The sequence below is a fragment of the Alligator sinensis genome, unplaced genomic scaffold, assembly GCF_000455745.1.
Source record: "Alligator sinensis unplaced genomic scaffold, ASM45574v1 scaffold534_1, whole genome shotgun sequence".
In the NCBI taxonomy this organism is placed as follows: domain Eukaryota; kingdom Metazoa; phylum Chordata; order Crocodylia; family Alligatoridae; genus Alligator; species Alligator sinensis.
The window spans coordinates 1103466-1120130 of record NW_005842050.1 but is presented as its reverse complement, the minus strand read 5'-3'; the positions used below and the strand labels follow the sequence as shown (position 1 = coordinate 1120130).

The window sequence follows — 16665 nt, the reverse complement described above, 5'->3', positions numbered from 1 at the left end:
AAAAAAGTTAGTATGTAATCATGTAGTTAATCTATATTAAAAAAATCCTTAGAAAGGAAAAACTGAATTTGTACCAGCTGGGTTAATTCTGAAATTCCCTGATATTTGAGTGCTTAACCTTGCAACTTAAAATAGTTTTACTACGTTTTTTTAATGTAAAATATAACAATATACAGGGCTATTACATTGTTCCCACTTAATGGATGTTTGGTGACCCCTAAGCAGTATGATTTTGGTAGGAGGCCTCTTTTCCAGTTTTACTTCAAAAATACATAGTCAGGTTTTGCAATAAATCGTGGATCCAGTAAAGCAGTATATCCCTTTATTGCAATAAATGCACACTAGTATGTTTAAAGCTGAAGTTTATGATTAAAGACAATTTATATAAAAATTTGTTCATTTTAAATGTTATATCTGTAGCTTCCCAAAACTTGGCAGCTATGGGCAGGTGAAAAATAACTTTGTTGATTTAAAATAGGTAACTCAGGGCATGTCAACATCATATCCCTGGTGTGTCCCAAGCTAAACACAACCAAGCATGTCTGTCTACCTGTTGCATATGCCAAACCCAGAAAAGAAGGTGACCTAGTTCCACCACATCCCAGGTCTTGAAACAATTTTAGTGGAGAAATATCCCCCATCTCTTGCACAGAACCAGAGGACATTCCCCTTGCACACAATCGGGGTGAGGGACTGGTCACAGACTTGGGCAGCTGCCAGGACTTAGCGCACTGTCCTGGTTTGCCCACAGCAGGCAGGGAGCAAGCAGCATGCTTATCTACCCTGTGGGTAGCTGTGGGCTTTATCTGGTAGCCCCAATTACCACTCTGGAACTGGTCAGGGTCCTAGCACAGCAGCTGAAGCTGTGAGCAGAGCCCCAGTTTGTCCATAGGGGAAGCAAGAGCAAGAAGCAGTAAACCCTGGGATGCTGGAAAATCCAGTCAAGGCCTATCATTCAATGTTTAATATGTCACATGTTCAAACTGAAGCATGATATAAACCAGCCACAAAGATGTTCCACATTTAACAGATAACACTTTTGAGGCTGGTTCACCATTTTTGTGCCTATTTCACTCTCTTTACTGCATGAAAAATTGCTTGAATATGTGGCATATTATACGATTAATATGTTAATTGAGGTAATTGTAACATCTGTCAGGGACTTCAGAGACATAAAATTGGCAAGTCATTCAAAACTAAACTGCCAGTAGCTATGAAGGAGCTATACAGGTTTATTCAGCTAAGCTAAGCTTCAGATCACTGATAATGGCGAACTCTAACAGTTTTAACATATACAATTTTTGAGAAAAAATGAACATTGCTTGCACCTCAAAAATGAAAAGGATTAAAAAGTACAGATTATTTCAAACACCCCTCATCACAAATCCTTTTACTCATCTTTAACAATTTATGTTGCTCATTGTTACTAGCTTTAATCAATTTAATTTTTAGCAAAAGTAAGTATGATTACTTTATTAAAATTAGTTTATAGTTTTCCCTCCAATTATGGCTGTCACTAAAAGCATTAAAAATATAAGACTGTACATTGACATTCTTTCAATATGAATGGTCTTACATTGATCTCTGACCCATCGATTGATAATTCAATTTTTCCTTTTTTCTCCTTGCCTATTAATTTTCTATTAATTGAGGCTTAAAATCAGTTGTTTTTCTTCTTTTTTGTGGAAAGATAAGACACAGAGAACATTTGTTCCATCTTCTGAACTTTATTATAAACTACTGAATCTATAATAATTGTTAAATCTCTCCAAAGATGTCTGAATGACAACTTATAAACATTATTCTACATTGCTTGTCTACACATCATTGGAACTTAAGTTGTAAACAAACCATATATTAGTCAAGTGGTTTTGATTATTGTACAGTGACCTTCCACCACTAAATTCTTTGTAATGCTTGTTGATCATAAAATAATTTTTTACCTCTGCAAATGAGTGCTATTTTTAAGTGATTAGGTGGCCCCTCTAACATTACAAAGCTTTCACAATATATCGAAGTCAGTGATTCTCAACCAAAGTAGCATCCTGGGGTGCTGAGAGATCCTTTTAAAAGGTGCCGTGGGGTGCTGCACAATATTAGCAATGTTATCCCCACACAATTCACAAGATAAACCCAAGGATTTTGCTATGGGAAGGCATCCACAGTGTCGAGTAGGAATCCACAGTGTCAAAAACATTCTAACCTGTTGAGGGTTTCTGAGTGCTTTGCAACAAAAGAACTGCTCTTTTCTTTTTCTGTAGCCAAAAAAACCCAGGTGAAAGCTAAGATCTGGCCTCTTCTGAAACGTGTTTTCAAGTCTAACAAGAGATGTGTTGAGTCTAAAAAAGTTGAGAACCAGCTGCTCTAAACATCTGATGAGTGGTGGAGAACAGGCAGAATGTCTGCTAAATTTAAGTGCCTTTTTGTATGGCAGTAGTACCTACTACAGGTAGTAGTGAGTAGTGATAATTCTTTCATAGATCCAGAGAGAATGTATTAGGAATCAGAGAAGGGGGCAGACTGATTAGCCTTGAGCTGGTCCTGGCTACCTGGGTGGGCCTGATACCAGGCTGCCTTCAGCTGGTTCCAATGACCAGCATGGCTGGCTACAACAGTCTGGATATAAGCAGCTACTCTCCTAGAAGTCCTTGTAACAACTGTTCCACAGACCCTTTTTCTCTGTGGTTCCTAGCCCATGCCTCTGCCTCCCTTCAACCTTCATTTAGCTTCTGTCTTGGAACCAGTCAGCTCCTGCCTTAACTTCTTCCTAGCCTGCTGCTTTGTTTAACTACTGCCTCAACCTAGTTGCCTCCCTGCCTAGACCCTGAACCCTTGGCTTGTGATCCCCAGCCCTGGACTCCTGGTCTGTGACCTTCTTAGCACCAAGATAGCAACCAACTACATCTAGGTTGTGCCCATAGCAAAATGATTCTTGTAATTAATTTAAAGGTGGTCATAGTCAAGACCAGTAGCATAACTATGGTAGAGTGATTAGGGCAGCTACTCAAGGCACAACTTGGGAAGAGTGAAAAAAAAAATATGGCCACCAAAGTTATACAACGGTGCCAGTACCTCAACAGAAGCCAGAAGTCCCTGCTGCCCCCATGTGTCACAAATGCCCTGGATGCCCACCTGTGCTGTTACACCTCTGATCAGGGCAGAAGAACCATAAAGCACTGTGAATTATAGATTTCATAGGCATTAGGGGCTGGAAGGGACCTCGCAAGAACACTGAGTCCAGCCCCCTGCCACAGGTAGGAAGTCTGCTGAGGTCTAATGATCCCAGCAAGATAAGCATATGAACATTTTTTGAATGAGTCCAGATTAGGTGCTTGCACCACCTCTGGGGGCAGTCTGTTCCAGACCCTAGACAATCAGACTGTGAAGAAGTTTTTCCTTATGTCCAGTCTAAAATCGGCCTTCCAGAAGTTTGTGGCCATTAGACTTTGTTATCCCTTGGGGAGTCCTGATGAACAACTGTTCTCCCAGATCCTGGTGCACACCCCTTATATACTTATAGGCTGCCACCACGTCCCCCCTGAGCCTTCTCTTCTCCAGGATGAAGAGCCCCATGGCCCTCAGGCTCTCCTTGTAAGGCTTGCTCTCTTTGCCTTTGATCATGTGAGTGGCTCTCCTTTGGACTCTCTCAAGCTTATCCATGTCCCTCCTGAAGTGGAGGGTCCAAAACTGGAGAGAGTACTCCAGCTGTGGCCTCACTAAGACCGAGTAAAGCGGGAGGATGATGTCCCTGGTTTTGCTTGAGATGCATTGGTGCTCCACATATTTTTCCAGTTTGGAGTTTTGAGGGATCAAAAAAACCCCTCTGCAGCGCAGAGAACAACTGAACGTGCAGTGTGCGGTATGAGGTGCCATTGCGCTGGTCTGGACGTGGCCACAGGTGGTAGTAACAGAACACTTTAACAAAAATAACACAGCTAAGATTTACTGAACACTTTTCTAGGGTAAGGAGACAAGCAGTCTTTCAACTGATGGTCTGAAGGAACCTAATTTCTGAAAAGTTTCCAATAGTTGGATGGGATTCTCTTCCCTTGTCCCTCCTCTCCGAACACTAGCACATTCTGGAGAGCAATATTTCTTCATATTTTTCCTTACTTCTGCAAATCTATTCCTTATCCATTTTGCATCTTGAACAAATCTATGACAAAAGGAAAAGACAGAGAAGGCATAGCTGCAACTTCATACTTTTGTTGTTGGGAAGCCAAAATAACCAAAAAAGTATATAGAGTTCATCCTCCTATAGAGCTGACTGACTATCTAATAACGTGGTATTTAATAGAAAAACAGTAAAAACAGACTTTAGAAGACATGACAAACTATTTAGAACATACTTGGTGTGCATACAGAGAAAGTGCCAATATCTATATGCACACAGTTCAATGGGAGTAGCATCATTAATTTTAATGGGAACAAAATCCTGCCCATAATGAACAAGTGAAGAGAGAAAGAGAAGCAACACCATAGCCTCTGTAACTTAACATGAGGTACTCTGCATCAGTTTTAAAGGTAGCATTCTTTTATAGACACAATAAGCATTGATGGCAATTTAAGATGCAATTCATACAAAAAATTACCTTTAATTTTCTGAAGTAACCATAGCAAAGGATGATGGAGCCACTTCCGTTTAAATTAAATTTTGTATTCTGAAGACTGTTTTCTTTACAGACTCAATTTACTACCTTGTCAGAGCAGAGAAGTCTTATTTCTGTGTATTTATTTCTTAACCTGAATATATTGTTCTACTTATAAGTATACCATCTGGTGCACACACAAGCAAAATTCATTGGGCTTAGATGCAGAACCACATGACAAAGCTAATATACATAGGACACTCTATGGGGAAAAAAACCTCTTTGAAATTAAATAAGTAAAAAATTAATAAATAGATGAATGACATCATGAGAAATTAAATGGTTTTGACAATATCATTACCAGCTTCACAAAATCAAATTTCTGAGACTGATTAGCAAGCAGTAAATGTTAAATTTTTTCTTGCAGAAAAGATTTTAATAAAAGATGCAAGAAAAAGTATTCTAAATGGTTACCATTATTTTAGTCTTCAAGGCTTGGCCCCTGACCTATTTCTTGCAATCAGCTATCCTAATTTTTTCTACAGTACAGGTCTGTGCTGTGTGCTGAAAGTTCAGCTTTCAAACCTTCCTGCATATAGAGTGATTGTTGTGGAGCACATAATAGAATTTGGCTTTATTTTTCTTTTTAAATAAAAGATTAGGATATTACATGCAAAAATATTATAAATATTATAAAGTCAAGCACTCGAAAATTTGGACATTCCAGAATTCAAAGGACCTCTGTAACATTCTGCATGTTGATAATGATACAGGTCTTTCACATACGTAATTCCTGCCTCCTCCAGTACAGACAGAAAAGCATTCTGTGAATGAGGAAACTATTCAATATTTCTTTTTAACATCAAAATTCAAAGGCATTCAGCTACCTTAACCATGACATTATTGTTTTCTGCTGACATTCCTTTACCTACTTTTCTATATACCTTCCAGTTTCTACACAGAATGCAGACAGTCCTACATAGAATGTAGCCAGAACAGCCTTTCATTCATTTGCAACACTGATTCTTTTCCTGTGCACACCCAATTCTGGGCACTGAAGAAGTCATATCCAATCAAATTTCAGTATCCATTTTAAAAAGAGACCACTACTCTACTAACTGCAAACCTAAAAGCAAATCATAGCCATTATTTTGTAGGATTCAAGTTCAAAAGGGTTCAGCGACTGTTCATCCTGCTGGTTCTGCAGCAACAACTAAAAATATGCTATTTGCAATAACGTACATATTCCTGGTGATATCAGAAGGGGTGCGGGCTACAGAGAAAGAAACAAATAAAATAGCTCTTTTCTTTCTTTTAAAACAGAGATTTGTTTCCAGAAAGCAAAGACCAAGGTCATTAAGAGACACATTCTGTCTCTCTCATGCAACTCATGTAAATATTTAATACAAATATTTGCATGAGAAAGGCAAATAGTATTTCCTCCTAAGAAAAAACATTTTACTTTCAAATTTATAAGAGGTATAAAAATAAAAGGGAAAATATGAAAATATATAATGAATAAGTTGACAGGTTTTTTTAACCCTTACAGAAGAGTCAGACTCTAAATTGTAATAAGCAATATGTATATCTGTTAATATTTGGTATCTAAAGGACTGAAAATGGGCTCAAAGAGTGAGTTATATTAAAAATAACAAATTCATAACTATTCAACTTTACTATAATAAAACAAATATGCATTTCCCTGATCCATGACAACTAGAGACTTAAGAATAATTGTATATTGATTTGCCCAAAGACAGAACTCTACTCGCAAGATATCCACATATTAAGTAAGCTTACCAGTTTTACTATATCTGTATCTTATTACCTTTCTTTTATGATGAGTTGTGGAAGCATCCATCTCTTCCTCTCCTATATTGTCTATCTGTGAAGTTGGACTACAATTCATTCTCTCTTCTTCTTGCCTCTGAAGTCTGTCTGCTACAGCTTGGATGGCTTCTGTCCATTCTTCCCTATCAATAATAAGCCAAAACTCCTATTTGAAAATTCATGAAATATCAAAAATAATTTACTTCAATTTACTCCCAAATCCTACATAGTTTAACAGACAGGGATAGATGTTGCAGATCCCAGCAGCAAAGAGAGTAACAAGAACTAACTGAGTGTGATTTCATAAATACTTTAATACCTAAATTAAATCTTTTAATAAGAGTCACAGTATAGCTCAGGGCATATATAAACAGTACTGTGCTATCTTAAAGGAATCTGTTCTTTCAGGGGCTCTTCAGAAGAAATGCAGCTAAAAAACAAGACATGCATACAAGAAAACAGTGTTACAAAAACAACTAACCACATTTAAATTTGTGATTATGACTGAATTGATGAAAGATTAATGATGTTGAAAGGAAAGATACCTATTCCAATTCTATCTAAACCATGGACTTAATTTCAAATGGAAGGGAACAATGAAAAAGTAGAAAGACTTTATTTCAGACTCTATAATAAATCTAAGTAATGATATAAAGTATATCATGTTCTCTTATGGTACCTTGTCTCTTGTCTCCTACACACTTTTCTGTAGGAAGAATCAATTCTTATATTTATGGAATTAAGTGTCCATCATTGTAAAAAGAAATATTAATTATATCTAAATATATATGCTATAATACATTGCTTTTTGCACAAAAATAATGGTACACAAAAAGGACACTGTGAACTACTGAGATATTGAATTACTTTTCAAAGCTGGTTTCCATTCTTGAAAATGTAACATTTCAGAGACATTCTCAGACACAGCTTGGGAGTAGTTGAACATGCTTTTCATTCAATTATAGAAGTAGTTAGCCAAGTTAGTCTGAAATCAGGCAGAAGTTAGAGCAGGACAACACCTTAGAGACCACCTGGTTTAGAGAAGCATGAGCTTTCCTAGGAAACAACTTGCTTCATCAGTCCACTCCTACCATCTGATGTAGTACGTTGTGGCATAGGAAAGCTCATGCCTCTCTGAACCAAGTGGTTTCTAAGGTGTGGCTTTGTCTTACACATATCAGTGTAAAGTTCTTATACTGGACATAAGTTTAAAAAGTTTTACACAAGCATATTTATAAATTTTTTAAATTGCACACAATCGAAACTACAAAGTTCTCATTTCTGATTACTATGTATACTAATAGATGTGCTGAGACTTCTTTCCAATGTTTTTTGGAAGACAAAACAATACAAAAACATCCCATCTTAGTTCTCACCGTTCTTCTGGAGTGTCTACATGAAATGTTCTCTCTATGACAGTGGTCCACTGAAGACATCTGATAATGAATGTGTTTGGCTTTGGTCGCTCTGTTTTCATTAGCTGACATTCTAGAGAGATAAAGGACATATTTTTATATTACATAATACAATGATAATATGGAAAGAGCAAACACAAAAGTTTTAGCTAAATCTCATATAGTTTATATACAGATCCAGTATTTACAAGGAGTAGTAGGACAAATAATACTGTCTAGATGTACTTGCTGCCAGGATGAAAGCCAGTTGGCCTGCAAGGAAATCTAGACAAGAATAATAATGTTTACTGACTGAAGATACCAGCCAGAAGAGTTGACAGAATCCATGTAGGTACCTCTCGGAGTGAAATCTCCATTTCTGAGTTTGCCATTATTGTGAACTATGTACAGTTTGAGGTTGAGATACAATTAAGATACTGATCTGCTCTAGGATTCCAAAGTAAAGAGAACAGCCCATGGCACCTGCACTATCTGCACCTGACAAGATGGAGTAACATTTTCCCTCCAATATGAGCCATGCTACAACTATCCATCCCACATTCACCTCAAGATTATGTTGCTGTAATATGTTGTACCTGTGACTGTTACTTAGGGTCAATGAAAAATGAAACTATCTAGTAGAACAAATACTACAACCTGCTTATTACCTATGTAACCACAAGCTTGGAGGTAGAATTCAAGCTTTGGTATGTCCTAAATGTTTAAATACCCCGCTCTCTCTCTCTCGCTCTCCTCTCTCCATCCCCTCCTCCCCTTGCCATCCCACTCTCATCCCACCCCCAATCCCATCCCACTGTCCCTCAATGATAGGCTGCCACAGTTAATACCAGCAGAGTCACTCAAGCTCTAAAAGAAGAGGAAGCTACTGACTAGGCCATTCTCTGTAAAGGGGCCTCAATTTTGGAGCTCATTTCTCTTATTCCACAAAAGCTTATATTTGTTACCTTTTCAAACAAACTGCAAAGGCCAGTGTTTTTCCCTTTTTCATTTACATTGCTGAGGATGCTGTAAGTTGGTATAGATATATTCATGGGCAGCTTTTGGCAATACTTTTTATGTTTATGTTATACATTTTAATTTATAAAGCAAGGCCCTAAAGCATCGGATGGGTACATGTGAGATGTATTTTTTAAATCTAAATGAATAAAAATTTTAAGCAAACATATGCAATGCCCCATATGTGAACATATGCACAAAGCTGCATCCACCATGAGTCTAGAAACATGTATTCATATTCAATAAATGATAACTGAACATTTGCATTTTCTAGTTAATTTTTGTCTTATAAATACAATTTTCCCAACTAAAAGGAAAAAAATACGGATTTTTTAATGAAAATCCTATAAGAAACTGCATACAGAAGTTACATAAAGTTATAAGTTCAGAAAAGATAAATTTCTATGTGCAACCTTAAGTCTTTTCCTTTCTGCACAACATTCTCCATTTGTAAACATACTAATATAATAAATAACAATACTATGAAAAAGGAAAACCCACATGGAATCTGAGAAAGTCCACATTTTGGGTTGTCATTTGGCTCCTGGACTCAAGGTCCCAAATTCTATTCCACCTATTAGGTGGATAAGTTTGCTTAGGTGCCCAAACGTGATTCTCTTCCACCCAGCTCCCCTCCAGAAGTCCCCTCTCTCAATCTTTTCTTCCAAGAATCTCTGATTTTCTTTTGAAAGATGTCACATTATAGAAACATTCAAGAGCTCACTGGCAGCAAAAATCTGACACCATACGGACCCACACAAAGTTAAAGGAGGATTCACTATTCTGACACATTGCCAAGCCTCCATTTTCAAAGCTTCTTCCTTAGGTCAACCTCTTGTACAGAATTCTGCATTTGAGAGGAAAAGGAGAAAACCAGCAGCACCTAGGCACTTAAAATATTGCTTTCCCTTGTACTTCGTTGACTTCCTCATGGTACCTCATTGATTTGAAGTACAAAAATAATGGAGGCACTTCCTCTCTTATGAAGTACAGTGTCACTCCAAATGAACTCTGCAGGAGTTCTCAACAGTCCCCCAACCTGAGAGCAGCTTACCCACAGAGCAATGACAACCTACCGCAACAACTGCAAGCAGGGTAATTTTTGCCTGAAGAGAGAGGGTGGAAAAATCATATTGTCTAGCAACCTAAAATAACCCAAACCCTGTAAAAATGAATGTTCACTGGAAAAAGAGTTGACCTGCCTTTCAAAATTGTGGATATACCAAATAATCATCATACATGACTGAAGACTGAAAAAGGAAACAAGCAAATAATCATCACGTGATTGAAGACTGAAAAAGGAAACAAGCCTGCAGCCTCATTCTTCTGTAAATAGGAGGAGTTGCCAATGTGCCAGTCTAGCTCACTTTTTATTAAATTCCCGAAGCAACAATTGCACTTTAAAACAGTATGCCAAGCTGCTTTTATAGGATGGGCTGGAAACTTGTACTGAAAAAGGTCAAACTTGCTTCCAAGTCCATAGGACTGGCATGATTAAGGTACATTCATTGCTGAAGCCAACAGCACACAAAGGAATGATCCAAATGATGACGTCACATATCCCTTACACTTGTGTTAAATGGAGGTCACCTTTGGCACAAATCCACTTTGGCACTGTATCACCAGAAATTTATATTATTTGCCTATTATTAAGGTTGCCAGACACTCCTCATTATAAGACCTTATTATCAATTGTTTTTTTAACTCAGCCAAACTTTAGCCATTTGAACTAAAATTTTCTGTCTGGTGTTTGCCTTAAAATGAATATATTTGGGAAATTTAGTGGGAATAAATATATACATATTTTCATACTGAAAAATTCCAGTGACTTTTTCCAACAAATTCATACTGCTCCCATGCTGTGAAGCAGACATTTAAAAACTGAATATGTGCCTTTTGCATCAGGGATGTGTTTTTTTGCATTCCCATGAAAATTTGCCCAGATTGGGCAGAAGATTTTGAAAAAGTCATTTTGCATATGTTCAATTTGATTAAAATCCCTGAAGAAACCAACGAATGGAGCATGCTCTAGCTTGAGGCTCCAGGATGTTCTCTAAAAGTCCAGCAGTCAGCTGATGCACAGGTTAGAAAAGTGGGCAAAACACAACAGGACGCAGTTCAACAAGGATAAATGCAGAGTGCTGCACCTAGGGCATACACATATCCAGCACACCTACTGGCTGGGGAATGTCCCTCTCAGCAGCACAGAAGCGGAAAGGGATCTCGGAGTCATAGTGGACTCCAAGATGAACATGAGTCGTCAGTGTGACAAAATCATCAGCAAAGTTAATCGCACTTTATCATGCATTAGCAGATGCATGACAAAAAGAACCAAGGAGGTGATACTTCCCCTCTATGCAGCATTGGTCAGACGGCAGTTGGAGTACTGCGTACAGTTTTGGGCACCGTACTTCAAGAAGGATGTGGATAACTTCGAGAGGATGAAGAGGAGGGTTAAGGGTTTGCAAGTCAAGCCCTATGAAGAGAGACTAAGGGACCCTGATCTCTTCAGCCTCTGCAAGAGAAAGCTGAGAGGTGATCTTGTGGCTGCCTACAAATTAATTAGGGGGGCACAGCAAGGAACCGGAGATGCTCTGTGCACCAGGGTGCGCCTCTTGGGGTAACAAGGAACAATGGTCACAAACTGACAGAGAGCAGATTTAGGCTGGACATCAGGAAGAATTTCTTCACGGTAAGGGTGGCCAGAATTTGGAATGGGTTTCCAAGGAAGGTGGTGCTATCCCCTACCTTGGGGGGTCTTTAAGAGAAGGCTGGCCAGGCATCTGGCTGGGGTCATCTGACCCTAAGCATTCTTTCCTGCCCAGGGCAGGAAGTCAGACTCGATAATTTGTTGAAGTCCCTTCTGACCCTAGCATCTACGAATCTATGAGTTTGGGTCCAGATCCAGGCACTGGAACACAGAGAGCCAGTTTTACCGTAATGTCCTTGTGTGCAGGCAGAATGGAGAAAGAAGCTGCCTGATTTAAATGCAAAGGAGACAAAAGCAAGGCTTGGGGACAGAAGACTGGGGCCACATGTAGATGTTCAGTTTCTACCAAGAGAATCACTATTCTCCTGCTAGAAAACAGAAGTGTGTAGACATTCAAGTTTTTAATCCTGGAAAAAATATTTGCTTCAGAAGAAAGATAGCTCAGGAACAACCAGGGTTAAATCAGCTAAGCTGTTCAGCTAATCAGCAGAAATAGCAACTGAAAAGCTGGAGAGGCTGGAAGCTGGGCTTGGCAAAAGCTTTCCAAGCCCAGCTCCCAGCCCTTCCATTTTCCTCTTGCCCTCCAAACTGCTCAGTTGAATGGCAGAGGGATGGAAACTGAAAAGCTGGAAGGGCCAGGAGTCTGGTGTATGGAGGCTTTCTACAACCTAAGCTGCCAGCCCTGCCAGCTTTTCCTTGCTGTCCAGGTGCTGTGAGGGAGAACCAGGAGGGTTCCCACCATGGGAGAACATCCCCTTTCCTGACAATCAATTGCCACTTAATAGCATGGCCCCTTCCCAGGCAGGGGAGAAGACAGACTATTAATTTATGGATTCACCTAAGGATGAGGGTGGCCTTTTAGTGCTCCCTAGCTAAGTGCTTGCCTATGAAGCTTTCCAACCATGAGGCTGAAGAAACTTCTGTATAATCCAGCTCCAAAGCTATTCATTTTATTTTTACCAGAAGAATTTATTTGTGGTAGAAGTGAACATCTGTATACAGCCTAAGACAATGAACTGAAGGGGAAAGAACTGAGGGAGAAGACAACTGGAATCGAAGGCAAGCATGGGGGAAAAGGGAGAAAACTGGGACTGGGAGCATAGCTAATAGCTCAAGACTGGAGTTTGGTGAGCCAGATAGATTTTGACAAAGATGGTGAGTCCACAGGATACAAGTAGGGCTAGCTGAACAAGGAGACTGGGATTAGAATGAGAAGCCTGAAGTAAAGATATGGAGTTCCAAGGTGAAAAGCCTGGGATTGGGACAATGAGTAGGATGAGTAAAACGGACAGGACTTGGACAGGGCAAATTGAAGGGCAGAGGTAGTTAAACTTGAGTGGCAGAACAAAAGAAGTCTTTAAGACACTTTCTTCCAGACTTTGGAATAGAACCAAAGCAAAAGATCTTGAGTTCTACTACCTTGCTATTGGCAAACGTATGGCAAGAACAATAACAATTATACCAATAATAACAAAACCCTACAATAAAAATATTTTATTAACATGTCTAATTCAAACACTTGAAAATCAGGAAAATATCATAATTGAGGTTGCCTAGATAACCTTAATTTGACCCTCTAGCATGCATGCATTATAGTCCAGTCTTTAATTATTTGATTGCATGCTATTTTCTCCACGTGACCCCTGCTTCTTGTGTGCTTCTGCACTAGGAGTAAAACAAAGATGTATAATAGAAAAAATGGTTTTCTTTAGAATAGCGGCCATATTTTTCCAGAAGTACGTGGTGAATAAAACTGAGGACAGAAGAAAGAAAAAGAGTGTCATGGTTTAACTGAATGCTGCCCTGAAGAACTGGATTTTCTCCCTGCTTCTGCCATAAAGTTAATATTTGACAGTAGGGAAGCCATTTAAACCAAACTTTTGGGCTCTAACTGCATGGATTATTTTCTGGGTGCCTAATTTAAGGCCCTATGGACTGTTTTGCAGCGGTACTATGCACTCATACTACAACAGGAACTGTGCCTTGAATGTATCATGCGATACATCATGCTAAATACTCTGAAAAATCAGCTCTAGGATATCTCAAATTGGGCATACAAAATTAATAAATACTTTTGGTATTTGATACCTTAGATCCACCTTAATTTCAAAGCACTGTGGCAAAAATATATATATTTTTTTGTGAATCACTCAAATGCTATAATGAAGACTGCCACAGAAGAACTCACAATAAATTAATAGTTTCCTGCACTACAGGGTTTGAATAATATGCAAAGACAAAGCATGAAGCCACATACTGAAGAAAGTGGAAAAGAAAAAGTATCAAATACATAAGCATCATTCATTCTGTACAAGGAATGTATAGCAGGGTTCCGCTAGAAAAAACAGCACGTGAACATATAATTAAAGGCCATATTAAAATGCATATGCAGCCAGCAACCAAATTCATTTTTACAAACTTACTTATAGCATTCCAGCACCTTTAAAATATTAATTTTATTTTAATTTTATTTGAAATTGGGAATTCACTTTTTCTTCTTTGTTAACCTATTCTGAAATCAATAGAGAAAGATACCCTACTGAATTTAGATTTATAGATTTTTAGTGATTTTATGACCAAATAAACCATATAATTATGATAGGCAACCTTTGAAGAAGGCAGAGGAGAAGGAAGGGTCTATCAAGCACTGCTATGACTGAAATCTGGATTGCGAACCCATCCTTCATATGTTACCTTTTCCAGATGGAAAAAAAAAGTATTTCACCCTATGCCCCAAGTTCAAAAGTCCTGTTGCTGGAAGCAGCATCTTCTAGGGGTGCACCAATAGAGATTTTGAGCCAATACAATTTGCCAATTTTTAACAAGCCATATCAGCTGATACCGATCCAACTGCTGATATGCGACCCAGCAGCATGTGTCCAGCTGGTAAGTCTGTTGTGGCAGAAGGGGCAAGAGAAGGGGTAGGGGGCAGACTGAGACCCCTGCAATGAAGTAGGAGTACAGCTGGCAGTGGGGCTGGGGCTGGTGCTGCACAGCCAGGGCAGGGCAGAGCAGAGTGGGAGACGGAGCTGCAGCTCATCCAGGAGGTGCGGGGAGATGGGGGATGGCAGCTCCTGACATTGCATGCACCCTGGGTGGGCATGAGGGATGTGTGCCCCCCCAGATCTGTGCACAGGGTGAGGGCAGGATCCCATTTCAGGCTGGGGCTGGCGCTGGACTCTTCCTAGTTGGACGGGGGGGAGGCTGGGCTGGGCTGGGCTGGGCTGAGGGTGGGCAGCAGCACTGGGATAGGGGCTATGGCAAATTTTAGGTGTGGCTGTAGACCGCCCCCATAGACCCCCCCCAGCGCCACTGCCACCCACCCCAAGTGCAGCCCCAGCCCAGTCCCCCCCCCCACTAGGAAGAGCGGGGCACCGCCCCCAGAAGCAGCCTGCCCTCACCCAGAACACAGAGCACATGTCCACCCCATGCCCTCCTAGGATGCATGCACTGGCAGAAGCCCCCACCTCCCGCCCCCCCACGATCCCTGGATGAGCTGCTCGCAGCTTTGTCCCATGCCACACCCCACCCCGGCTGCACCTGTCCCAACCCCAGTGCCAGCCCCACTCTCTCCCTCACTGTGGGGGCCTCAGTCTGCCCCCCATGCCCCTTTCTTCCCCCACAACAGACTTACCAGCCAAACGCTGCTTTCCACGCTGCCAGGTTGCATTCTTGGCCACCTGTGTGCTGCACTACGGCTGCACACGTGCACACAGCAGTTGTCGGTGGCATTACTGGTTACATCAGCCATAGAAAGCCAATTGCTGATAATGTCACATTTCTTTTTATCGGTGCCGATACAATATGGGACTAATGTATCGGTGCACCTCTAGCATCTTCTTCTGAGTAGAGTTCATTAGGAAGAAACTGCTGCTAGAGAAGAAGATAGCATATTCACCTAGCAATAAGGAAGTGGGGTACAAGCTACTTGTCTTTCCCTCCTGCCAAGTAGGCTAATTAACACAGTGATAGAATAGTCACACCTCATAAATAATAGTGCTTCTACCGGTGGAAGTATACTGTTACTGCTCAGGGAAGGATAGGGCAGGAGTAAAGTTTTTGTGACACTGGGAACAGAAAGACAAGCCACCTTAAGCCTTTATTGGGAAGAGTTGTGCATAAACCTAATAAACCAAAAACTTGACATTTTCCAGATTCTGTCTCAGAATTGAGACTTTTACAAAAAAAATTCTCCCTCTCCTGTCCGCACTGAGAATTCAGGGTCCCCAGATAAAAGATGTATGCATTGGCAGAGTGAAAGGACTGAGAAGACTAGCAATTCCTTACAATTCAAAATTAACTTATATAAATAAGATTACCTCATTATTTGGAAAATTCCTTGCTAGGTATATAAAATACTGAAAATATAGAAGTTAGTGTATATATTTATATAAGGCCAAAAAATATACATTGTTTAACACTGATGATGACTATATTTGTACGGAAAAGGACTGTGAGCTTTATGAATGCTTAAAGCTTAAACAATCGCTGGACTTCTGTCAGAGTTTGAAAGGGAAGAACCTAAGAAGTAATAAAGTATTGATATATTCAAGAATTCATAATAAAAAAAACTCTCCTAAAATACTAAACATTAACAAAATTAGTCTTGCATATTAGATTCTATGAAGAACTAGTGAATGCACATACATATACTTGGATCTTGTACAACACACATTTGGGGTTGTAATTTTTGTAAAGTCATACTAAAATACCTGGCAAAATAAAAAAATTAATTGAGCATCTAAGTTTCACCTCAGGAGATCGTTATTAGAGAGAACATAACATTTTCCAATAATATCTTCTTTTGGATAGATAATAACATGAAAAATTGATACAGAAGGCAGAGTTATTGGAAAAGTAAAAGATGAAGTCTAGTGTGACGGAGGGCCTCCTCAGGCCGATCTCCACGGCCCGCCCTCCGTCTCTGGGCAACCGCCCGCTTATCTCGCCCGCCACGCCTTTGATGATAATCAGTTCAATTAGGTTGTTCACTAAGCGGGAGGCTGCCCTTCGTACTGCCCCGATGCCAAGGGGCGCTCTGCGGCTCCGACCTCCCCTAATACCGCAGCCCAAGCCTCGCAGATGGCATCATGGTGTTCTTCCTCACCGGCCCCACACTGGGCCC

The 16665-nt window shown here is 40.0% G+C and overlaps 1 protein-coding gene across 4 annotated transcripts in view; it reads right to left on the bottom strand.

The window, feature by feature from the left end:
- The window catches only part of AKT3 (AKT serine/threonine kinase 3), a 257736-nt gene that overhangs the window by 93616 nt on the left and 147455 nt on the right, over positions 1–16665 (bottom strand). For all 4 annotated transcript variants that reach the window (XR_003093873.1, XM_006022871.3, XM_025203251.1 and 1 more), the window contains 2 exons: positions 7796–7907; positions 6418–6562 (listed from right to left, as the gene is read on the bottom strand). Coding sequence is in view for 3 of the 4 variants with exons in the window: in XM_006022871.3 (XP_006022933.1) it covers positions 6418–6562; positions 7796–7907 (257 nt within the window). In the remaining variant the exon portion in view is untranslated. The remainder of the gene's footprint in view (positions 1–6417; positions 6563–7795; positions 7908–16665) is intronic.